General features: G+C 41.7%; 1 protein-coding gene and 1 pseudogene across 1 annotated transcript in view; both read right to left on the reverse strand.

The window, feature by feature from the left end:
* B4GALT6 (beta-1,4-galactosyltransferase 6) overlaps window positions 1–18,357 on the reverse strand; it is a 65,191-nt gene extending 46,834 nt beyond the window's left edge. The window contains exon 1 of the mRNA XM_010380798.2: window positions 17,947–18,357. Coding sequence (XP_010379100.1) covers window positions 17,947–18,061 — 115 coding nt within the window. The 5' untranslated portion in view covers window positions 18,062–18,357. The remainder of the gene's footprint in view (window positions 1–17,946) is intronic.
* Window positions 2,098–2,190, reverse strand: LOC115895619 (annotated as a pseudogene).
* Window positions 18,358–25,600: the final 7,243 nt, after the last annotated feature.

Here is a 25,600-nt window from a genome sequence, read left to right on the forward strand (position 1 = left end):
TTCTAAGAGTTAATTAAACTTTTACACTCCCTTTCAATCACAAATCTATCTACCAGCAGGGTAAAAGCAAGTAAAATCAAAATCAATGTGTATTTTTAAAGCGGGTCAATTTAATTCTTCACAATAAGTGCTTCAAAAATAGGCTCCAAATTTCTTCTGCTGGGAGAAACTGGTAAATTGACAAAGCTTCATCACAAAAATCTCTAACTTTTGAGATGTCCAGACTCCCCAGAGGCACAGGACTAAGTGAGAAACTCCTTTCCTGGTCCCAATTCTGTTAGTGCTGTGCATAACTTTGTACAGCTCCTTGGATCTCAGTTTCCTCGTTTCCACAAGGCACTCGTGCAAATGGTGCATTCTTCTTTAAAGTCTCTAAACACAAAGCTAAAAATCATAAACTCCATTCAGATGAGAGGCAGAGGCTCACTATCATGGCAAAAACCAAGAAACTGCAAGTCTCAGTTAATGACTCAATTTTAACATAAGCTGTCTCTGAATACAGTAATGACACTCTCAAAAGATGAATGCTGAATGAAAAAAATTAAGAATGCTGATTAATTTTCTGAGTCCTGCTCTAGTTTCTCAAGACCGAATAGAGGGATGAGAGAAATTTAATGTTTACTACCGTCTTTCCCACTTTTTATGTAAATGTCAACTTGCTCAAAGTACATACGAGCAGAGCATAAATAAAACTACTAGAAAAGCAGAGTAAAATGAAACTTTCATTTCACCTCCAGAAAAAAGAGAGAAACAGAAATCCAGGTTTCACATAAGCTTTACAGATACCGTTTTTGAGAGCATGTCTACAGGCTTTCTAGAAAGTAGTCCTGTAATTAGATTTAACTTGCTTACACCTGAATTTACTATACTAGTTTACAAATACAGCACATTTTGACTACATTTTTGTACTTAAGTGGACTTTAAAAGAATGAAGAACACAGTCATAAAAAAGAATAAAATCATGTGCTTTGCAGAAACATGGATGCAGCTGGAGGCCATTATCCTAGCGAATTAACACAGGCACAGAAAACCAAATACCACGTTCTCACTTCTAAGTGGGAGCCAGACACTGGGTACTTATGAACGTAAAGATAATAACAACAGAAACGGGGGATTACTAGAAGAGGGAGGGACAAAGCAAGGCAGAAGTTTAAAACTACTTATTGGGTACCATGCTCACTACCTAGGTGACAGGATCAATCATACTCCAAACCTCTGCATCATGCAATATACCCGTGTAGCAAAGCTGCGCATGTATGCCCTGAATCTAAAATAAAAGTTGAAATTAATTAAAATAAATAGACCATATGGGGGAAAAACTTATTAATAACAATTTAAATATATATTCATAAGTAAGGTTTTTGGGTTTTTTGCCATCTATGCTTTGTTCTTAATGTTAGTTTCATAAAATAGACTGTACACATTGCTGTCATTTTCTGAACTCTGAACTCTGAAACAACGGATACAGTGTGGCAGATATTAAGCCCTTAAAAGCTTGAACTGACTTCTCATAAAAGGAAGATGTCATCTGGCCAGGCGTGGTGGGTCATGCCTGTAATCCCAGCATTTTGGAAGGCCAACACAGGTGATCTCTTGAGGTCAGGAGTATGAGACCAGCCTGGCCAACGTGGTGAAATGCTATCTCTACTAAAAAATACCAAAAAAAAAACCTAGTCAGGCATGGTGGCACATGCCTGTAGCTCCAGCTACTTGGGAGGCTGAGGCAGGAGAATCACTTGAATCCAGGACGCGGAGGTTACAGTGAGCAGAGCAGGGATTGCGCCACTGCACTCCAGCCTGGGTGACAAAGCGAGACTCTCTGTCAAAAAAAAAAAAAGCTGTAATCAGACACCTGTTCCAATTCCTGTCTGTTCATGTATTCAATTTGTTGATTTGTTGAATGCCTGCCCTCTGCCAGAAACTGTATTAGATGTATTTCAGTTTCTACTTATTCTTGATTCATTTTGGAGTATTTCGTCCCAGAGATTCAACAATTTCATTGAGATATTCAAATTAGGTAAAGCTATACATAATCTTACATAATTTTTGAATCTCTACTTTTGATTTTTAATTATTTTCTCCCTTTTCTTTTCTATGTAAAATTTGAAAATAAACATGTCATCCTTATGCAGGGGCCATGCTAATATTCTCTGTATTGTTCCCATTTTTGTGTATTTGCTGCCAGAGCAAGCACTCCCTTTTATAAGACTTGTCATATTTGTGTATTCCATTGCTTATATTTAAATAATCTGTCTTGACTATCTCAATTCTATTTTCCTCTGTTTTTTTTTTTGAGGCGGAGTCTCGCTCTGTCACCCGGACTGGAGTGCGGTGGCCGGATCTCAGCTCACTGCAAGCTCCGCCTCCCAGGTTTACGCCATTCTCCTGCCTCAGCCTCCCGAGTAGCTGGGACTACAGGCGCCCGCCACCTCGCCCAGCTAGTTTTTGTATTTTTTTTAATAGAGACGGGGTTTCACCGTGTTAGCCAGGATGGTCTCGATCTCCTGACCTTGTGATCCGCCCGTCTCGGCCTCCCAAAGTGCTGGGATTACAGGCTTGAGCCACCGCGCCCGGCCAATTTTCCTCTATTTTTAAATGTATTCGTTCCTGATCTCATTCTTGTATATTTAGACTTTTTCTAATTTCTTAATTAACCATGTTAATTTTTAATAATGAAAGTATCTACAACAATAAATTCATCTTTGATAACTATGAAAAACTGGAAGAAAAGACACGAAGAGAAGAAAGAAAACTAAAAGAATGGCCAACAGAAATGCAGGAAAATGTTCAATAAAAGACAAGCTAACATTAACAACTCGGCCTCAATGAAGACCCAAAGTTCAACTGAAATGATGTGGCTGGGGCAGCATCACATAGATTACTAACGACACCTGGTTCCCAACACCTTGGATTATTTAATCCTAAAGTTACATATGAAATTTGTTGTCAGTAATATAAACATCTTATATTTGTGCTACACCAAACTGTGAAAAGAAAACCTGCTACAAAGTACTAGAACTCAGCCTAAGGCAAAAAAGTTCTACTTCCAGGACTGATCCTGGCCTAAGAAATGAGATGCTAAGTAGGAGCATTATATGCATTATTGTTTCCTGGAAACAACTTTTTAAATTATCTAACTTGTAGGTAACAAAACCGTGAAAAAACATGGTTTCTTTTTTTTTAAGACAGGTCTCACCCTGTCATCCAGGTTGGAGTGCAGCAGCTCGACCTTGGCTCTTCGCAACCTCCACCTCCCGGGCTTAAGCGATCCTCCCACCTCAGTCTCGCAAGTAGCTGGAACTACAGGTACCTGCCATTACGCCCACTTAATTTTTTGTAGAAACAGGGTTTCTCCATGTTGCCCAGCCCGGTCTTGAACTCCTGAGCTCAGGCAATCCGCCCGCCTCAGCCTCTCAAAGTGGTGGGATTACAGGCGTGAGCCACCGCACCTGGCCTTAAAAATGATTTTTTATGGTACCTCTAACAAAGGTGAAAAAGAGTGCATTTACTATTCATTAGACAAATGAAGACCAAAATTAAGCTAGACATCAATTTCTCCAAATGGAAAATCTATTTATTTATTCCAAATCATTTACAGCTGAGTTACATTCCTCAGGTTAATGGTCCTCATGGGTTTAATCCCTAAAGATCAAAACCCATTAGGGAATGAAGCTGTGTTTAAATAGAGAGTGGTCGTTAACAGGAAGAAAGTGCTAGGTCAAAGGGTTGCAAGACACACTAAAGCAGTATGAGAATGGTTCCAATTGTCTGCTTTCCAAACATAAAACTATGTTAACCCAAACCCAAAACTTGCTTATCAGTAGTAGTATAAAATGTAATGTCTTTTTTTTTATTGTAAGTTCTGGGGTACATGTGCAGAACGTGCAGGTTTGTTACATAGGTTTACACATGCCATGGTGGTTTGCTGCACCCATCAACCCGTCACCTACATTAGGTATTTCTCCTAATGTTATCCCTCCCCTAGCCCCCACACCCCCGACAGGCCCCAGTGTGTGATGTTCCCGTCCCTGTGTCCATGTGTTCTCCTTGTTCAATTCCCACTTAAGAGTGAGAACATGCAGTGTTTGGTTTTCTGATCTTGTGATAGTTTTCTGCTGAGAATGATGGTTTCCAGCTTCATCCATGTCCCTGCAAAGGACATGAACTCATCCTTTTTTACGACTGCATAGTTCCATGGTGTATATGTGCCACATTTTCTTTATCTAGTCTATCACTGATAGACATTTGGGTTGGTTCCAAGTCTTCGCTATTGTGAACAGTGTCACAATAAACATATGTGTGCATGTGTCTTCATCACAGTATTATTTATAATTCTTTGGGTATATGCCCAATAATGGGATTGCTGGATCACATGGTATTTCCAGTTCTAGATCCTCAAGGAGTCACCACATTGTCTTCCACAATGGTTGAACTAATTTACTGTCCCACCAACAGTGTAAAAGCGTTCCTATTTTTCCACAACCTCTCCAGCCTCTGTTGTTTCCTGACTTTTTAATGATCACCATTGTAACTAGTGTGAGACGGTATCTCATTGTGATTTTGATTTGCATTTCTCTAATGACCAGTGATGATGAGCATTTTTTCATATGTCTGTTGCCTGCATAAATACCTTCTTTTGAGAAGTGTCTGTTCATATCCTTTGCCCATTTTTTGATGGGGTTGTTTTTTTCCTGTAAATTCAAGTTCTTCGTAGATTCTGGATATTAGCCCTTTGTCCGATGGATAGATTGCAAAAAATAAAATGTAAGGTCATATTGACAAGTCTTTAGGTAGAGAAAATCCTTGTCTAAAATTTCTATTCCAATTTATAAGAACCCTTATCTCGGAAAACAAACAGGGAAACCTACCACTGCTTAATTAAAACCATGCTGTTTGTTCTCTAATTTCATTCATTTTCTATTTGGCTCTGCATTGTGAGATATAAATCTAACTTATTTATCAGTTCTGCTTCCCAGGGGATAACAACATCTCAAAAAATTTAAAAAATAAAAATAGTAAAACCTATTTTCAACAGTTTATGAAAGCTTCTAGGCCAGGCATTCTATCCCGAGTTTGCAAGGCAAGAGATTTATGAACTTGTCTAATTCTTCACTTAAGGAAATTAAGGGACACATCTGCTATAAAACTGCCTCCCAGCCCCTTTCCACATCCAGTTTTGCTCACTAACAGTGCTGCAAGGATTCAAGACAAAAAGAACATGCCTGCCTGCAGGGATCCAGAACTGTTTCCTAGGCTTTGCAGGACACCAATGCAGCATCCCTGTGATCCTGATATCTCTGTTCCTAGCTGCTATGACATGCTGCCACAATTCCCAGGTCTCTTAACAAAAGTCAAGTGAATAAATGATTTTGAGAGGGAGATGATGATGTTTGTTAGGCAATCTGGGATGCAGTTATAAATGTAGGACTGAAGCTAAAAGAGGGCTAGAAATACCATTTGGAGAGACATTCAATAAATGTAAAAGCTGGAACTATCGTGATAAATTCCCAGAAGAAAAATTATCCAAAAGGGAGATAAAAAGGTGAAGACAGACCACAAATAGGCAGCACAAAGATAAAAGATCCCAAAGTGAATTAATCTCAGCTTGAACACAGTGAAAAAGCTAATGGACTAAAGAAGAGGGTGAGGTCAACCATGTCAAATGCTACAGATGTAAGGAGGACTTAAAAACAACAGCTTAAAAAAATTCAGCATACTCTCTTTGTCAAGCATACTTTACATACACTAACCTATTTAATCCTCACAAGCAACTCTAGAGGGCAAGTACTATTATTATTTCCATTTTACAGATAAAGAAATTGAAGTTTGGAGTTGAATGACCTGCCACAGGTCACACAGTTGTTAGGAAGTGGTGGAGCCAGAATTCAAATCCCAGCAGTCTGGCTCCCCGCAAGTTAGCCCTTGACCATCATAACATTTAGCCTCTGTGAAAAGCCTATAGGAGATCACTGTAAGCCTTCAAGACAGCAGCTTCAGGAAGCAGTGGAAACAAAAGGAAAATAGTAAAGATTTCAGTGCATACTGACAAAGTGAAAGCACGTTTCAGAAAAGGCAAACAAGTGATTAGCAAGGTCAAGGGAAGGTTTTCTGCAAGAGGAGGGCCCTGAGCATGTCTGCAGCCTGAGTGGAAAAAGCTAGAAGAGAGGGTGAATAATTTCAGGCACTAAAGGAAGCAAGAGGAAGGAGAGAAAACCATTCTGTTGGTGGGAAAGTTTAAGCAGAGGCTCTGAGGTGCACAGCAGCAGGGCACACCCCGGGAATGACAATCTGCCTTGAGTGGAGATGGGTAGTAACGGAAGTTAGGAAGGGCCAAGTGGGATAGAGAGTTTTAAAAAAAAGCAAAGGAGAGTGAGAGGACAAGAAGTCATTGTGAGGATGAGACATAACTGTTAAAAAAGGTGAGAAACCTCTAGAAGCGGAAGGTTAAGAAGGCTGCAGTCTGGAGAGGTGCAAAGGAGAGCAAGCCACAGCCATGCTGACACCCAGGGCATGGCCAGGCGGAGTGAGGGCAGAAGACAAGAGCTAGACATCCTGGTGCTCACCAACGAGGACGGAGGTGGGGGACAAAGTGGAAGGGAACATTCAGAACTGAGCACCGACTGCTGAAATCTTCCAGGGATATAGAAGCTTGACGGGCACAGGTTTCTGAAGAGCAGTAGATGAATTTACTAAGTGCTGAGTTTGGTCAGGCACTGAATTGAAGTCCACATATAAATATACCTAAGTACACATACACAATTATATTTCCTTTCATTCTTACAACCACCTGGAGTTTGTTGAATGGAAATCCCCAAAAAGATATGCCCACACCCTAATTCCCAGGACCTGTGAATGTGACACTTGGAAAGAGGTCTTTCCAGATGTAATTAAGCTAAGGATTTTGAGACAAGGAGATCATCCTGGATTACCCCGGTGGACCCTAAATCTAATGGCAAGCACTCTTCTAAGAGAAAGGTAGAGAGAGATTTCACACACACACACACACACACACACACACACACACACACACAGGCAATGTGAAGACAGAGGCAGTGATGTGGCCACCAGGCACCTGAAGCTGGAAATCGCAAGGAGGATTTTCTCCAGAGCCTCCAGAGGGACTGTCTTGCTAAGACCTTAATTTCAGACTTCTGGCCTCCATCATTCTGAGAAAATAAACGTGGTGTTTCAAGCCGACATGTGGTAATGTGTTACGGTGGCCCTAGGAAAATAACACACCACCCCACGACAGGTACAACTTTGTCCATTAGAAGATGAGAAAACAAACTCAAAAGAAAGTTAACACAGGTAGAATTAACAACTCAGGATTCAAGCACAAGCCTGAGTGACTCTGAGGGGAAGGGATTTGGAAGAAACCTTGGTTCAAGGCCACAGAGGAGAGGGAGAGATAAGGAAAAAGAAATCTTCATTGTAAAAAGTTACAAGGGAAGTGAACATATGAGAGATTAACCAGATTTCCTTTAATACAAAGAGGAGGAGAAAGCCAGAAGGGATCCTTAAAAGTTACAGAAGAGAAAATGATTTCCCGTATTATCTACAGAACACAGGAGATAACATAGACAAAAGTAAAAATCTGAATGCACCACTCAATATTAACTACAGATATGTGAATCAGGTATCTCTTTCTAAGAATTTCTAACAATTTACGATAATCTTCTAAATATCTGTTTCTGATGCTGAAAAATTTTCTTCTTTCCACATCTAGCCTCTTATTCAATAAATCCCCAAGAATTACTCATCCATGTGGGTAAAGGAAAAATATGTTATCTTCAATAACCATGGTGTAAACCCCAAGGTTAGGCCAGACTATACATGAAATATTATTCATACTACAGCTAGGACTAAGGATGGTAGGTACTACTTGGATTAAAAAGAAAAAAATAACAAACATCAAGGATGTGCCAGGCTTTTTTAAAAAAAAAAAAAATTCTTTTATGTCAAAGTACTATTTGTCTGACCATGGTGACAATAATTTAAAACCAGGTATGGACTCAAGGAAATCTGCAGTGCAAATTATTACTAACATATAATATCCTTACCTCTACTTTTCAAGTTATGAGCTGACAAAGTCTGCAAGAATTCTGTGTTCAGAGCCCCACTTTATCAAACAACAAATACAATGATCACATACAGGACATCTATTTCAGATCTTAGCTAACAACTCAAGCTTTGTAGATTTTGCAGATGCAAACATAAAAACTGACAAGAAATCTTTGTAACAGGTGTCTTTACAACTTCCACTCTGCAGTTTAACAATCTTAAGTTATTTCTGGAGATTCTTTGTGTTGGAATACTGATCAAGGTTAAACATTTTTAATAAAAACTGACTTTTCCAAAGATCTTACTAAAAATGTTCAGGATGGAAACATGTTTATCCACATGTTTATTGAGTGCCTACCGTTTACCAAGCAATGCCAAAAGTTAAGGGGCCATTTGGCTTCCTCTGTAAAGAACCAAGATCCTGCAAAGGCACAAACTGTCTAAAACATCAGAAGGACTTTTGCAACAACCAGATCATTAGTTCAGCCTACTTTAACCCTAGTTGATAATTCAAAAAGTAGACTCTGAACCTAGTGATATGAAAACACTATCTAACAAAAGATAACTATCAGCCCTGTCATTTGCTAACACACTGTATAATTCACTTAAAATAACTATATAGCTTTTTTAAAGCATGACAGGAACCCTAAGAGTTATGAACCACACTGCGGAAAGTGGAATCAGGAGGAAATGAGGAAATCAGGGAAGGAAGAATGCAGGCAATTAAACAAATCTTAAAAATCTAATCAGGAAACTCACTTAATGACATTACAGACTAAAAGACCAAGCCATAAATAAGCAGGCCCAGGAAACATTATAAAATTGTTGAAAATTAGTGATGTCAGAATATGTAAGTGTAGAATATATAAGAAGTCTATCAAAATGAAGTAAAATGTGCACTATTTGAATATGTTTTATAATCATCTCCAATTTACTTGTATTTTCACAATTAAAATACCTTTCAGAATTCCAACTTAGTATTCATGAAAGGAAAATGAGCCTAAAACAAGAATCAGGGAAGGGAACTGGGTAGGAAATGAATTTCAAAGACTTTCAAAGCATATTTTCAAATCAGTAAACAAGGCATCTTTTAATTCTCTACCTTTGGTCTCTTGATTCAAATGAAAATAATGTCCAATTTCTCTTCCTATGAGTCAAACTGAAAATTGCACTATAATTAGAAGTCATAATTTCTGAGCAATTAACTTAATTATCAGGAAGGCAATATACGTAACAAGATTTCTGTAAAATCATATTAACATTTGCCTCAAATATATAAAAACAGGCCATAGTATTCAATCAAGATATCATGTTATAGTAACAAACTTCATATAGCTAAATATACTACTGTAAAGATATTATAAAAATGACTTTTCTAGCCAAATGCTAGGAAACGTTTTGAAATTACTTCCACTGAACAACCTATAATGCTATATAGTTTAATAAGTTTTATTGCTCTTAAGTGAATTACGATGTCTCTTTCTAATAATTAAAAACACTAAACAAATTTAGGATAACCCAGGACCCAATCACCTAGTCACTGCAGATTCATAAAGGAATACATGATCCTGGCAGGCATAAATAATGTATCTGTCCATTCCTCTTCTGAAGGAAAAGATTCTTCACCATGATAGCCATCTCTATTGCCAGTAAAACACGATGTTATAAACAAGTTAATTAGGTTTTCAACAGGTAAGATTAGTTCTATGAAATACCAAATCGGCCAGGTGCAGTGGCTCACGCCTGTAATCCCAGCACTCTGGGAGGCCGAGGTGGGCAGATCACGAGGTCAGGAGATCGAGACCATCCTGGCTAACATGGTGAAACCCCGTCTCTACTAAAAATACAAAAACTTAGCCGGGAGTGGTGGTGGGCGCCTGTAGTCCCAGCTACTCAGGAGGCTGAGGCAGGAGAATGGCATGAACCCGGGAGGCGGAGCTTGCAGTGAGCAGAGATCAAGCCACTGCACTCCAGCCTGGGGCAACAGAGCGAGACTCGTCTCCAAAGACGACAAAAAAAAGAATATCAAATGATGTAAGTAATCAATTTAGAAAAGTAGGTAGCACAATTTTTTCCCCACCATTTGGGGTATTTTTCAGAAATATCATTCCCAGTGTGCAGAATCATCTGGGTATGTGTTAAAAATGAATCAGAATCAGAATCTTCAAGACCTGGGAAATAAGCTTATTAAAGCATATCACCTTAAATAAGCCTTAAGCACATTCATATTTGAAAACTATTTCTTGTAGTAATTCTCTAAACATAACATTTGTAACAAGTAAAACAGTAGACCCTTCCTTCCAAATCAGTTTAACTTATATTAAATGTATCTTATTTTTTTTTTGAGACAGAGTCTCACTCTGTGGCCCAAGCTGGAGTGCAGTGGCCGGATCTCAGCTCACTGCAAGTTCCGCCTCCCAGGTTTACGCCATTCTCCTGCCTCAGCCTCCCGAGTAGCTGGAACTACAGGCGCCCGCCACCTCACCCGGCTAGTTTTTTTTATTTTTTAGTAGAGACGGGGTTTCATCTTGTTAGCCAGGATGGTCTCGATCTCCTGACCTCATGATCCGCTCGTCTCGGCCTCCCAAAGTGCTGGGATTACAGGCTTGAGCCACTGCGCCCGGCCTTAAATGTATCTTCTTTTACAAAGCTTTTGAATATACCACAATTCATTTGGACATAGGAGTATCTGTTTCATCCTCAATGAATATATAACACAACAATTTGGTGAAGCCAAAGACTTTCACTAATTCAAGTAATCAAACATAAAAACAAAGATGCAAGCAAAAAGTCATACTACATTTCTGGAGGAAAAAAAATTAAAAATTAAGATTTGAAATTACCAAGTATATTTTCCTAAACATTTTGCTGTGCTATATAGCCAAAAATATAATTACTGACATAAACATCCTTTACGCTAACTCTCCTATTTCAACTGAGGAGGGGTATTGCTGTATCTTAAACCAAACTCAGCTAAATTCTGCTAAGACTAAAAACAGTTATGTCCACAGGCAGTCTGACCATGAAACATAGCAAATCAAACTGGCCCAATACAGGATGTACATGCTCAAGAAAAACAGAATCGGGGTGCTACCTGGAAGTCTCCAGTGGGCCCAAGATATAAGGTAAAAATATCTCATTATAACTGGAGTAAATGCTTAATTTTCCAAAGGCATGTTAAAGGCATTATGGGTATCCTCAGAAAACCTACTCTGAATCTTCACTTGAATCGATCTTCAACTTGAATCACTATATTACCTGTATATTATTCTCTTCATTATTATCCTGATAAAAGGCAGAATTTGAATGAAAACGCCTTTTAAATATTAAATCACCGTGTCCTCCAGGAATTAAGAAAACACGAAACAGATTCAGAGGGACAAGGGGGAAAGGAGAAAAGAGAAAGGCAAAGAGGTAGAGACAACCTGCTCTGCTTAAGCTGGCAAATCGCAGACTCAGGCAGTTGTGACAAAAGCCAGCTTGGTCCAAGGCGGCCAAGAAAATGGACTAGAAAAAGAATGTTGCAAACACACAGGCCTGAGGAACTCCCAAGGGCGACCCAGGAAACCCAAGCTCTAGAAAAATCACTCCTCCCACACGTCTCACCTCAGCCTCCCCTCCCACCTCCACATTTCTACCTAAGACAAACATGAAAGGCAGGCTTGAAAGGGAAAAGGAGTCACAAAAGACAATGTGGGTGGGAGACAGGTGGAGGAGGTCTGCCCTTTTGCAGGGTAAGCGAGGGTGCTGCAGAGTCTAAGCACACAGTATAAACACAGCACTGAGCACCAGTGTTTAAGGGAATCCTAGAGGTCTGTACAGTCTCCCAAACAAAGCACCCTCTCCAGAGTAATCACAGCCTTAAGAGGCGGTCATCTACCCTCACCTGATAATGTGTAAGGAAAGGAGCACTTATAAGGCCACTTATTTCACTGATTGGAGGTCAGTTAGAAGGTTGGTCTTTTTTTCTCTCTCTTTTCAATAAGCCTCAACTCTGCCTCATTGTAATTACCCTCACTGCTTAGGCTATCCAAAAAATTTCATCACTTGTCTATACAGTATTCCTTCAAACTGAAGAAGAAAGAGCTTGTATTTCCCCAAAATCTTCCATTTTCCAGGGCAAAAATGATTAGTTCCTTCAACTAGGGCACGGTAGAATGAGTCAGGAATCCTAAGGTGTACACTTCAGCTCTTCCAACAATGATGTGTGACACTCTAGGCAAGTGGCCATCTTCCAGAGCCTGTCCTTCCTTCTCTCATTTCACAAACAAGGCTAGCCCTACTGGCAAGGGGTCAGGGGTGTGGCAGGGAAGACGTGGATCTCCAAATATGGACAAGGCGGTGGGCTATCTTTGGGATTTTACTCCTGGGGCTGCTCTGCCCATAGCTCTGGCTCCAGAAACCAATGCTTCTGTGCCCAAGTTTCCCCTGGCCTTGGGCCCTTGGAGAGACGGGCAAACGCAAGGGCTCTGAGGGTGAGAGGAAAAGCCACAGCTAGAACCATCAGAGATGAGGCCCAGAAGGACAAGTGCCCTGAGAAGCCCTGCAGGACAACCTGTGAGAAACAGGCTTTCCACAGGATGGGTTACCAAATTAACTACTGTGTACCACACTGCCTCAAAAGGAAAATGCATTCTATTCCCAAGCAAATTCAAATAGTATTTGGAATACCTATTACATACAGACACTACAAACCTAGGTTAGAAGTTTCTCTTCTAAAAGTAATCACAGACATGGCTATTTTTATCTCTAATAAACATTAAAGGCAGTAATGATAAGCACTGCTGCAGAAAAAAACACATCACTGCCTTACTCTGCCACATTGTTTAACAGACCTACCAAATGTATTTGTAAAAGAAAGGCTAAGGTGGAAAATAGCAGTTAGCATTGCCAGATTTCAATGAATCAAGTTTTCGTTCAATATTGCCTCATTTCCCACAAGGCCATGAGATTTGGATTAGTTTACACTGAAGAGATATAGCTGAGTTACATATGCTACTCAGGAATGGCAATCTGACTGTGCAAACAATCTCTAAGAAAGCCAGCACATCTCTTGAGTGTGAAATGGACCCACTGACTCTTGTAACAAAGCTAGGGAGTGAGAAGGAGGGTAGCAAACCTCATCGGACACTCTGAAACTATACTTGGTCTTCCTCCGTATTTCAATTTAACCCCTGTGATTCCATGTTTCAGGGGAAGTAACACAGTGAGTCACTTCCAGTTGCAGAAGTGAGTTTTATTACTCAGGTGTGTTGGAGGATAAATAGATAAATACCATTCACCTACATGAGGAAAACAACCAAATCTCTCTCCTGGGCTGCAAGCCCTTACTTCCATCTGCCTACCTACTAATTCTTCCTGGATATCACACAGGGATCCCAACTCATTTTCTCTAAAATCAAAATAGCCCCCCAAAGACGTGCCTTTCTATACTCCCTACTAATAGCTACCTGAATGTCTAAGCTAGAATCCAAGCCTCATCTTAAAGCTATTCCTGTTTCTTCAAACCCACTATTCCCATCCATTCAATTCTGCCCTGATGAACTACCAACCTCAATGGTTCTAATCTTCTATTGTCCATTTCCCCCTATAACCCATCCTTCATGCTAGAAAGGTCACTCTAAACCAATGGACTGCATCGTTTTCAAAACTTGTGACATTTCCTGCTACTCTCAAGACAAAAAAAGCATGGAACATGTGGCCAATAAGGGAGGCCCAGAGAAAAGACATGCCCAGTACCACGGCCCAAATCTGAACTCCTGAAATGGGTCATGCAGATCAGAGCACTGGGTGAATTAAAATGAAAGACCTTTGAAACAAAGCAGACTATAACAGCTCCAAAGAACACAGCCAGGCCCACTTGCCAGGGCCAAGAGGCTGAAGGGCTATCACAAAGCTGCAAGGTAACTAGCTACCTTCTGTGCTAGCCCAGGAAGAACCCCAGCCACAATGCCAGAGGGACTCTGAGCAAAGGACCTAAGATAGCTCCCCCACAACACACATGCTTGCACATAGACCCCACACTTTGACTACCTGTCGCCATCACCTCCACCATTCCCAGCAGGGCACACACCCCAGGGAGGCCCAAATAACAAAGCACTCAGCCAGATAATTCCTCCAAGGGTCCAGAGAAGTCAGACCAAAGTGGCCCCACCAGATTTCACTCTACCCAGAGAGCAAAAGAGCCCATCAGTGTGTCCAGGAAAGGTCAGGGCTTCTGGTGAGTCAAATGGATAGTGAAATCCCCACTCCCAGGGAAGTTATGTAATCTCCTCCCATTATATTGCCCCACTGATTACAGGCACTATCAATGTTTTTGTAATCACAGACAGCTTTGATAAAGTTGTATGAACAAAGACCAGTCTCTCTCTGCCAGGAATTTTAAAGACCTCATGCATCTGAACACCAGGGCTGGGCACTGGAGCCCCAGAGACCTTTCATAACCTGGCCCATGTGCCACTCCAAGCCCTAAGCAGTAGCTGGATAGAGCTACTCCCATCTTCTAGAAGCTTGGCTCATGCTGTTCCCTCTGACTAGGATCCCTTTGCTCAGTCCAGATAAATCATATCCATTCCATTTCAACCACTTTCTCCTCTGGAAATCCTTAACCAGCCCTCACTCCCCACCACATGCCTTCCAAGGATTTACTACAGCCGTTTTATGGAGCTCATCCCATTGTACTTCAGGGAAGAAACTAAGTCTTAGTCATCTATCTTCCATACCTCAAACAATGTCCAGCCTCTCTTGGGTGCACCACTCCTATTGTTGAATGAACTTACACGTCAGCTCATCTTTGATATGACAGCAAGAAAATGACTATGTTATATTGGAAGTTATATTAATAAAGGTTGCCTATTAAATGCAATTCTATTCTCAATCCAGCCAAGTCAAAACCTTGGAGAGAAACTGCACTCATCTTTGCAGTCATGCACAAAGGTAGACACAGAATAAGAAACAATTTATGGCTCTGGCCTCTACTGGGTGGACTAGAGCAGTTTGTCCATTGACATCCTATGGTGTGGTGATGGGGCAGATGTCTGCCATCCAGTTTCCCTGAGTAGTAAGGTTTATAATACAATGACAACGACAATCCCTGTGTTTCCTGTATGCATCAGACACTTCAAGAAAAATGTTTCCTTGAAAATAATGAGCTTTGAGTTCCACGGAACTCACTGTAGTTGACAACCCAAATAGTCCAGAAATGCTGAGGAGCATCTGAAAACACTGGAAACTAAACAGATTATGCTGTCTACAACTGTGATGTATCTGCTCACAATGGCAAAGAGGAGGAACTAAAATGACAGAAGATGTACCTGGGAAGAAGGCCCATGACACACACAGGGCTCAGGACAGAGAAGAAGTAGGGAAATAGAATTAAAGTCTACCAAAGAGGTTGATATGGTAGGATTAATAGTAATTTCTTAACAGAGGAGATTTGAAACATTTACTTAGGGCACATAAAAAGTACTCATACAACACATATTTTAGTCATAAACACATTTTGCCCCAAGATGTAATTCAGGCTAAAATACGAATTGTTTTCTTGAAGTTGTTATTTCAAGAAAAATCTACATACATCGAATAAAAACTAGTTAAAAGAACCTAATTACTTCCGGATATGTCTCATAAATAAGAAATCTGAAGCACTTGTGCAATTGATTGATTGCTGCAGTATGAATTCAACAAGCCACATTTTTCATGGAACATCATTTTTCCTTGAAAGAACAACTGAAAAACTATGGTTAAACTTGTGTATCTGACCTACATTTTCTCGAAAATGAGCAAAGTGAGCTGGACACTTCAAGAAAAACTGACAGTATTTGTTATCAATGATAAAATTCAAACTTTCAAGCAAAAATTTGAATTTTGGAAAACTGCTTCCCAATACTTAAAGATACAAAAGATTAAAAAGGAGGCTTTTTTTAGCTAAATGGTTCAGGGTTTTGGAAACAGATTCAGCTTGACAAGTCCACAGCATTTTATAAGTTTTTGGTTTACACTCTTCTAACTGGTTTTAATAACTTATTATCATTTATAAGACCTACAAAAACAGAGTAGATTAAGCCATGTCAATCTAATTGCCTACAAGACATTTGCCAAAATTTTTACATTATATCAGTGACTGTTCTATGGCAAACATTAAACATTCAAATAAGAAAAATTTATTAGTATTTCACACAAATTGAATTAAGAACCTACAAATAATATGCTGGTGCACTAACTTTAAAAAAAAGGGATGACTAGAATTCTGATTTCCTTTGGTTAGCTTTTTGAGTAATGTAACTTTAACATGTTACTCATAATACTAAGAAAGTGGGAAAATTGTTATGTAAGTGTGAAAAAAACTTTTTCTCCAAAATCTTTCAAAGTTAAATCCCTAGTAAAATAACATACCCCAAAGATGTCCGAACTTTTGAAGAGTTACATGAGAAAGTAAAAATTGCTATAGAATGAAGAGTTAATTTATAAGACTCCAAAAGGGCAAAAAATAAAGCAAGCCCTTGTTGAATATCTAGATAATATCAAAGCCACTAAGCTACCACTGTCATTTGTACTATAGGCTTCAAGGGGTAGGTTTTTGTGAGGTTTTCTTTTTCTGGCCTAAAGGAAAACTGCAATGTTAAAATATTCTTCAAACTTTACCCTAAAACTTATCTTTTGGGATACATCGTTTCACAATCCATTTCTTCTCAAACATCATCATCTGAGTTTTATACATCTCACTGAATCCAAAAATGTATTAAAGGAAAAGTCTCATAGTAATTTTAAGAAATGAAGCAGTCTGGGTGAGATTTCCATCTTCCTTCCCGGCTGCAATTCATTACAATAATCTACTACACTCAAGACAATACCCTGATCATTCCATCTCAAAATTCTGCAGGTGTTTTCACTCTGTAAGGGGCATTTTATTTTTAGATAACTCGCTGGCTCAAACGACCACAGTGTGTAAGGAGAAATGAGAGGAGATGGTCACTGCTACTAAGTAATTGAACATTAAATACATAATAGCCAGGAAAAACTCAGAAATATGGAAATATGACTTATTTTGGAAATATGACTTATTTTAATATGCATGTGAAGTTCCTATTTTTCATTCACTAGAATTAACGCCGCATTGGCTCCTTTTTAACAAAAGGGGGACAAGGAATTAGGATATGTAATACAGTTAATTCAAGTAGTTTTACAAAAGTGTATTTTGCACCAAAGGCCAAAAAATGATAAACAGGTTAACATTTTAAACTACAAGTTCCCTTGGATAATGGTTATTTTAATCACTATTTTCTCAGAAGTCATCCTAACAGGTAGCAAAGGCAACCTACCCTTGAAAAATCAGACCCAAGCAGACTAAAATAAAGGAGCATGGTTTTTACAGACAACTCATCGCCTTAAAATTCCCCAAGTATGGTACAAATGTCCACTGACCCCTTTCTAAAAAAGCGACCTAGGACCCTAGAATACACACATCGTTGGACTCAATCACATTCCCTGCTGTTGGCTCCTCCATATTTTTACAACCAGTTCTTATACCCGAGAGTGTTTGAATAAAACTATGATTAAGCACTGAGTTTAGGCTTAAAGACTTAACATTAAATGGATAAAGCTGTCATGAACACTCAAGAAAGCGACTAGGGCATCCCGGGCCATCACACTAATTTTGCTATGTCTATTTAATGCAATCTTTTACTTTATTAACAAATACGCATCAACAAAATGCATGAATTAACAAAACTCACATACCAAAGCCATGCCCTGCAGCAGTTTGACACTTCTGAAACAATATTTAAAACAAAACGCTTTCCTGCGGGCCCTGTTTAAACAGCTTCCAAATCCCAGAAGTAACATCCTTAACAGCCTGGGGAAGCGAGGGTGTGTCTCGGTGCTTACCGATGCCCGGGGCCACATAGATGAAGTACAGACAGGACGAAGAGAGGGAGAAGAAGAAGATGAAGGCGAGGAGGGAGCGATTGGAAACCCGCATCATCCGCCTGAGCACAGACATCTTCCTCTTCCCGGCCAGCAGCCCAGGCTGCGCTCTCACGCCGGATTCGGGGCCACTGTCCAGGCCCTAAACTTCCATAAATGTGCTAAGAACCCCGAGACTGCAGCAGGGTCCGCGCGGGGAGGCTCTGGGGAGAGGGCCCAAGCAGAAAGGAGGAAATGGGAGGGAACGGACAGAATGAATTGGGGGTCAGAGAGTCGGGGGAGGGGAGGCGCGGAGGCCGAGGGGGAAGAGGTGGAGGAGGGAGAGGGGACGGGAGCTGGGGGCCTGGGGACCGCAGGACCCAAGGAGGCCGGGGAAGGGCAAGAAGGCGCGTTCTCTCCGCCTGGCAGCGGCGGGAGGAGGCGCTGCAGGTGGGGAGAGGCGCACGCTGCGCGCGGCGGCGCCCCTGCGGAGAGGGGCAGCGAACTGCAGCACGCCCGGCACCGCTACCCGCGCCCGGCGGAGTCCCGCCGCGAAGCTCCGCGCTCAAGGTCCGCGCCGCCCGCGTCCGCTCGGCAGGCCTGTGCCGCCTCCTGCTCCGCCTTCTGCTCCGGGCTGCGGCGTCTCGTGCCTGCGCGGGGCTAGCGTGGGCGCCGGGGCCGCAACCAGCGCGCGCGACGCGCGGGGGTCCGCGGGGGCCCTGGGGGCCGAGGAGCTGGGCGCTCGCCTGCACCGAGCCTTCTCCTCCTCATGCCGCGCCGGGCCCCGGCGCCCCGCGGCCGCCGCGGGAGTTGAGCACAGGCCAGGGCGGCGTCCCGGCCAGCGACGAACGCGCTCCGACTCCTGCCGCCGCCAGCTGCCTGCCTGGCCGCAAGGGCGGCAGCGGCATTACCGCCGCGCGCCCGGGGTGAGGCGCCCCCGCCGGGCCCGCGGACACCAGGCGAAGAGCGACCGGGCGACGCGCGCTGCGGGAAGAGCCGGGGAGCCCGAAGAACAGGAGGCCGAGCGCCGTCGGAGCCGCGTCTGGTTGGAGAAAGAGGCGGACGTGAAAGGGCGGCGGAGCCGCGGAGGAAAACCGGGACCGGCGGGCGCGCCCGGAGACCCCCGCGGGCTCCGCGCGCTCGCTCGGAACTCGGCAGGCGGCGCTGCGCCGGGCCCCGAGGAAACCTGGAGGCCGCCGCCCTCCCCGCGCCCGAAACACCGCGCGTCCTGATAGGTCCGCGCCGAGCAGCCCCCTCCTAGCGCCGGCCGCACCGGGGCCCCGCCGCCTCCTGCGTCACCGCCGCTCCCGCCCGCCCGGGGACCGGCGGTGGCCGCACTGCTGGGGACTAAGGGTCGCGTTGCGAGCCCTGGATACATTCTACCCTGGGGGTACATAATGAAGGATGTTGTACCTGAAAGGAAAAGGGCATCTCCAAAAGGAGACTTCGCGGGTGGAATTTCCTTCCAAAATCCTTCCTCGAGGAACAAGGTGTATTTCTGACCTGGATTAACGAATCCCCCCTCCCATCCCGCCCTTCTTGTAGAAACTGTGTCAGGATGTGGCGCGGACCTATGTGCATCCCTTATACCAGGACTTGCCTTCACCGCTGAAGGTGAACCCTGGGTCGTCCTTGCTGTATTCAGGCGGGGCTGAAAAGGCTTCCGGGCAGCCAATAGGCCCTTGACGCCTCAGCCCCATCTTGCTTCAGGAGGCAAACGGACGGGTGTCTTCATCCACCTCCTAGGTCGTGGTCTACCCTTTGTTCAAATGCTTCTTCCTGCTAGCTGACTTTGTCCAGGTCCTTAGCTATATCACATTGTTCAAATATGTGTGCGCAGGTGTTTCGTTTTCAACTAATCATGTGGGAAATGGCGGGATGCCCTACTGCCATTATTTGCTCAGTATTTGCAAATGGAACTGCCGTTGATAACCAATAAATTTGGTACGTTTTTATCAGGATGCCCATGCCCTAGATAGTCTCTGAGATAGTGCTGTGCAATGTGGAACCTGAAACACCTAATTTATAAGCCCAAGCCTTACATTAGTATTAACTGTGAGAGCCCTGGAAGCTACTACTTTGTGTGAGCCTGTTTTCTTCACCCTCAAACAGTGGATATAATACCCCCTTGCAAGGCTCTGAGATTAAATGGGTAACTGTGCATAATGCTAAGCATGGTGTCTGGGACGTAAGAGGTTCCCTTATAGTCCCGTTAGTTCACTAGGTGGAATCACCAAGTTGAAATGCATTTTTTAATATTTTGCTTGTTGGAGTACTCACAACTCAACTTCTTTGGCTAATTTGATATTTAATATGAAAGGTAACGACACCATTTTGTAACATTTTTAGTTGCTTAAGGGAAATTTGAAATGCAAAGTGGAACAACATTAAAAGGAAACTCACTTGTAAAATAAAGAAAACCTATGCAAGCAAATTAAGTCATGAATGCTGAGGAAGCAAAAATTGTGGTATTCCCCTCTCCAATCCCACTGACTTTTCTTTTCTCTTTATTTGCATCAGTTCAACTGGTTGATTACAAAGCAAATACCACCATACCACTAGTCAAAAGAGAGTTACATACCTTTGCTGACCTAGTAGTAGACCATTCTTCTCAGGCAAGGTTGGCTTATTCAAAGGAAAGGTTACGAAAAAACTAAGAAGTAGTAACATGGTAGAATTTGATGATTCATCTTTAAGAAATCTGAAGACTGTACAGATGAACCTAGCTGGCATAGATGACTGCCATCGGTATCTCTCCTAATTTTAACCCTATCTCTTGGCAAGTGTCCCCCACAGTACTTGTTAAGACTGATTCTCTCTCCCCAGGTGTGGACTTTTTATCTATTGTACCAGAAAACAACCCTAGTCAGTGCAGTCATTGTTGTGAGGATTAAATTAAATGAATCAATGCCTGTAAAGAGCATGGGAGAGGCTGGTACATGGTAAGTACTATTTGAATATATGTAAAATATATTTTTAGAAATCTCTCAGTCACTCTCTGTCCACAGTAACAAATGATGGTTATCTCTTTCTGTTTAAACACCAGATTTCCTAGTGGGTCACCCGTTAAGTCTGTCTCTGATAGTCTGAGGGATGCCTCAGGGTCTCTGCTCATGTTTAAAACAGAGATAGATTAAATACTCAGTGCCCAAGAAATACTAACTGAGCCTTTCCAAACCCACAATATCAACTGATACTTCCTCAGGAGCCAAGTAAGCCCCATAACAGAGGAATGACCTTGCAGAAATCTAAAAGTCTATCTTTCAATGCCATTAAAAAGATCTTAATCCTATAATAGTAAGACATGACTTACAACAGTAAGACAGAAATGAATTTTATTTAATGGCTTTGTTCTAAGTTTATTACCACCAAGTATTCCTTTTATTATTTTCTGTCCACTAGGGACACCATGCTCTTAAATATTTGGGTATCAAACGGAATAAATTAAGTCATAATTAATGGTTTTCTAGTTGTATTAATAAGAAGTATACACAGAGATTACAATCAAAACAAAAAAAGAAAAATGTACTTGTTAATGAGATGGATGACATTTTACTTGGTCTGTGCTGTCTGAGTGAGGGTGAACAATATACACTGTGTTTTGAATTTGCTCGTGAGCATGGTAAAATAAAAATATCTAATTTTTTTCAGTGAATTGGGGAAAGAAATGAAAGGAAATAGCGTATAGAATCTCACTTTTATGGTAGCTAAAGATTCAGATCTTCATGTTACAAGCACTGATTAAAAATAGTAATTATATCTGTTTAAATGCATGGTCTCAGCATCTGAGACTCAGCTAAAGAAAATTATTAGGTTGATGAATTATGCTTAGACAATTGAATTTGTATTTATATAATTGTATATCATATAAAAGACATTGGCATGATTCATAAAATGGAATATTTATATACATATAATTGAGTATATATATGTATATATACATATGTAATTCCAAAATGTTGTGGTACAGATACTTCTCATAAATACAAATTTGCATTGTGAATATGGTCAGATCTCTGGTGAGAAAAATGATATTGGTCCTTGTATCTTATTTAGATTATATAAAATAAATTTTAAATAAGATTTACATTTCAGAACAAATATGATCACTTTAAAGCCAAATTTTAATAATTATATTTATGTGAAATAATATATAACTATGATAATTCTGTATTGTAGTTAAAATTTTGAAAGAAAACTGCTGTAGTGGTAGCAGCCCTACTTCAGCATTTGACCCAAATTTCTTACTAATCTCAAAGTGCCTGAACTCTTTGATCTTAGATCCAAGATCATTCTTTGACATCATACGAATGTCCTAGCATTTTCAAGCATTCCAACCACTTTGATATCGTTTTCACAACATCCCTTTGGGGTTGGTATGGCAAGTATGATTATGTCCTTTTGAGATGGGGAAACCAAAGCTCGGGAGGTAAGATACCGGGCCTGAGGTCACATAGTATAAAGGTAGCAGAGCTGGGAAAAAAGCCCAGATGTTATCAGCCTAGTTCATTGCCCTTACTACAAACCACACCAGCTCTCATCTTCACACAGATTATTTTGCCTATCAGGGTAAGTGTTTTCTTCATGTATTTTTTTCATTTTTTAGAAATAAATATGCATAATCCATATTTCAAACCTTCTTTACCAATTTTGCCTTAGACCTCTCTGCCAAGAAACTATATAAAGTGTACTACTACATGGTATACTGATAGGGAAAAAACTGGTACATAAAGTGAAGGCCCCACTATCTAGTCCTTACTTGTCATCAGTTGGTAAGTCAAAACGAGAAAATTAATGGATGGTGTTAGCTTTGTTCATTATTTTTCTCAGCTTAATGCTAGGTTTATTCAGTAGATTGCTGGTTTTGCCTTACAGGGGATCTGAGCTGCCAAACAGTAGCCACTGACTGGACTCAAGGCCAGCAAATCCTAGGCTGATTGGAAAAAGAAGCCAGCCCAACAGAGATGAGAATTTGTTCAGAAAACTATGCGGTTGGAAGGTGGGAAGGCAGACAAGGAGAAGCAAAGATAGAAGACTGAAAGAATCCAGTCACACAACATGGTGCCCACTGCCTTCCATAGTAAGGGATGATACATAAGCACTCACCAGGATAAATAGAAGAGGCTGGGCCGGGCACAATGGCTCATGCCTGTAATCCCAGCACTTTGGGAGACCAAGGCGGATGGATCGCAAGATCAGGAGTTCAAGACCAGCCTGGCCAATATGGTGAAACCCCATCTCTACTAAAAATATAAAAAATTAGCCAGGCATGGTGGTGCATGCCTGTAGTCCCAGCTACTCAGGAGTCTGAGGCAGGAGAATTGCTTGAACCCAGGAGACGAAGGTTGCAGTGAGCCAAGATCGCACCACCGCACTCCATCCTGGGCGACAGAGCAAGAAAACAAGAAAAAAAGAGGCTGCCTTCACCAGCCTGAGGGTTAAGCTGTCTGGGTGCCAGGCAGCCCCCTGAAGGTTGAGGGAAATCAGTCTTGGCACCTATGTAACCCAGACACACAGGGCACCTTAGGTATTGTGCATACCAGCTGGGCAACTCAACCCTCGAGAGAAAGTTCGTAAACTTGGCTGCTGAACAGACAAAACAATATCCGCAATACTAGATCTTCCTTGAATTCTACACACTGTTACTCCTGAGAATCTCAAGAGATAGCTTTCTCGTAGACACATGCATCTTTCTTAAAAGGATAAAAGAACTATTACTTCACACAGTTCAAAAGAATTAACTTATTATGGCCAAAATAGCCTACCTTCAGTCATTTAATGTTTTGGGAGTTTTTTGTTTGTTTTAATGAGACAGATTCTCTCTCTGTTGCCCAGGCTGGAGTGCAGTGGCTTGATCTCTTGGCACACTGCAACCTACGTCTTCTGGGTTCAGGCAATTCACCAGCCTCAGTCTCCCAAGTCGCTGGGATTACAGGTGCCCACCACCATGCCTGTCAAATTTTTTATTTTTAGTAGAGATGGGTTTTCACCGTGTTGGCCAAGTTGCTCTCAAACTCCTGACTTCAGGTGATCCTCCTGCCTCAGCCTCCCAAAGTACAGGGATTACAGGCATGAGCCACCATGCCCAACCCCTGCAGTCATTTAATATTTTGTTGTTGTTGTTTTGTTTTGTTTTGTTCTGTTTTTGAGACAGAATTTCACTCTTGTCGCCCAGGCTGGAGTACAGTGGCACGATCTTGGCTCACTCTAACCTCCGCCTCGTGAGTTCAAGTGATTCTCCTGCTTCAGCCTCCCGAGTAGCTGGGATTACAGGTGCCCACCACCACGCCCAGTTAATTTTTGTATTTTTAGTAGAGATGGGGTTTCACCATGTTGGTCAGGCTGGTCTCAAACTCCTGACCTCAGGTGACCCACCTGCCTTGACCTCCTAAAGCACTGGGATTACAGGTGTGAGCCACCACGCCCAGTCCCCAATCATTTAATGCTTTTAAAAGTCATTTTCTTACTATGTAGCCATAAAAAAGAATGAGCTCATGTCCTTTTCGGGGTCATAGATGAAGCTGGAAGCCATCATTCTCAGCAAACTAACACAGGAACAGAAAACCAACACCGCATGTTCTCACTCAAAGAGGGAGGTGAACAATGAGAACATAGGGGAACATCACACACCGGAACCTGTCGGTGGGGTCGGGGGCAAGGGAAGGGAGAGCATTAGGACAAATACCTAATGCATGTGGGACTTAAAACCTAGATGACAGGGCCGGGTGCGGTGGCTCAAGCCTGTAATCCCAGCACTTTGGGAGGCCGAGACGGGCGGATCACGAGGTCAGGAGATCGAGACCATCCTGGCTAACACGGTGAAACCCCCGTCTCTACTAAAAAATACAAAAAACTAGCCAGGCGAGGTGGCGGGCGCCTGTAGTCCCAGCTACTCGGAGGCTGAGGCAGAATGGCATAAACCCGGGAGGCGGAGCTTGCAGTGAGCTGAGAACCGGCCACTGCACTCCAGCCCGGGCGACAGAGCGAGACTCCATCTCAAAAAAAAAAAAAAAAAAAAAAAAAAACCTAGATGACAGGTTGATAGGTACAGCAAACCAGCAGCATGGCACATGTATACCTGTGTAACAAACCTGCATGTTCTGTACATGTATCCCAGAACTTAAAGTAAAATTTTTTAAAAAGTCATTTTCTGAACATGATTCTATTTTGGTGATATATGTTACTATCCTAGAACCTAGTACAAAAACAGGGCAATAAGTAATTATTGAATGAGTGGATAAACATAGTCTTAACCTCTCACAAAATTATATGTGTGTGTGTGTGTGTATATATATATATATATATATATCCGGGTTTTGTGTAATGGAATACAAGTTAGTTCACCTTAACTCATCCAGAGCATATTATCAAAAGAGTCTTCATAGGTGAATGACTCACAAAAGAAAAAGATAAAATACATAGATGAAAGGTAGTATGCTATGAAAGTGTCCTTTTATCATATCAAGAATCTTATACCTGTAACCAAGAGAAGCAATTCAAGAAGTGTAATTATGATTCAGAGTATAACTTTTAATGAAGAATATTTCTAGACCATTTTCTATTCATTTATTATCATATTTAATGTCATAAGGCTCATAAAATTTTCTCGGTCTGTTTTAGTGACTCATTCTGGGGG

Source organism: Rhinopithecus roxellana, chromosome 21, assembly GCF_007565055.1.
Source record: "Rhinopithecus roxellana isolate Shanxi Qingling chromosome 21, ASM756505v1, whole genome shotgun sequence".
Classification (NCBI taxonomy): domain Eukaryota; kingdom Metazoa; phylum Chordata; class Mammalia; order Primates; family Cercopithecidae; genus Rhinopithecus; species Rhinopithecus roxellana.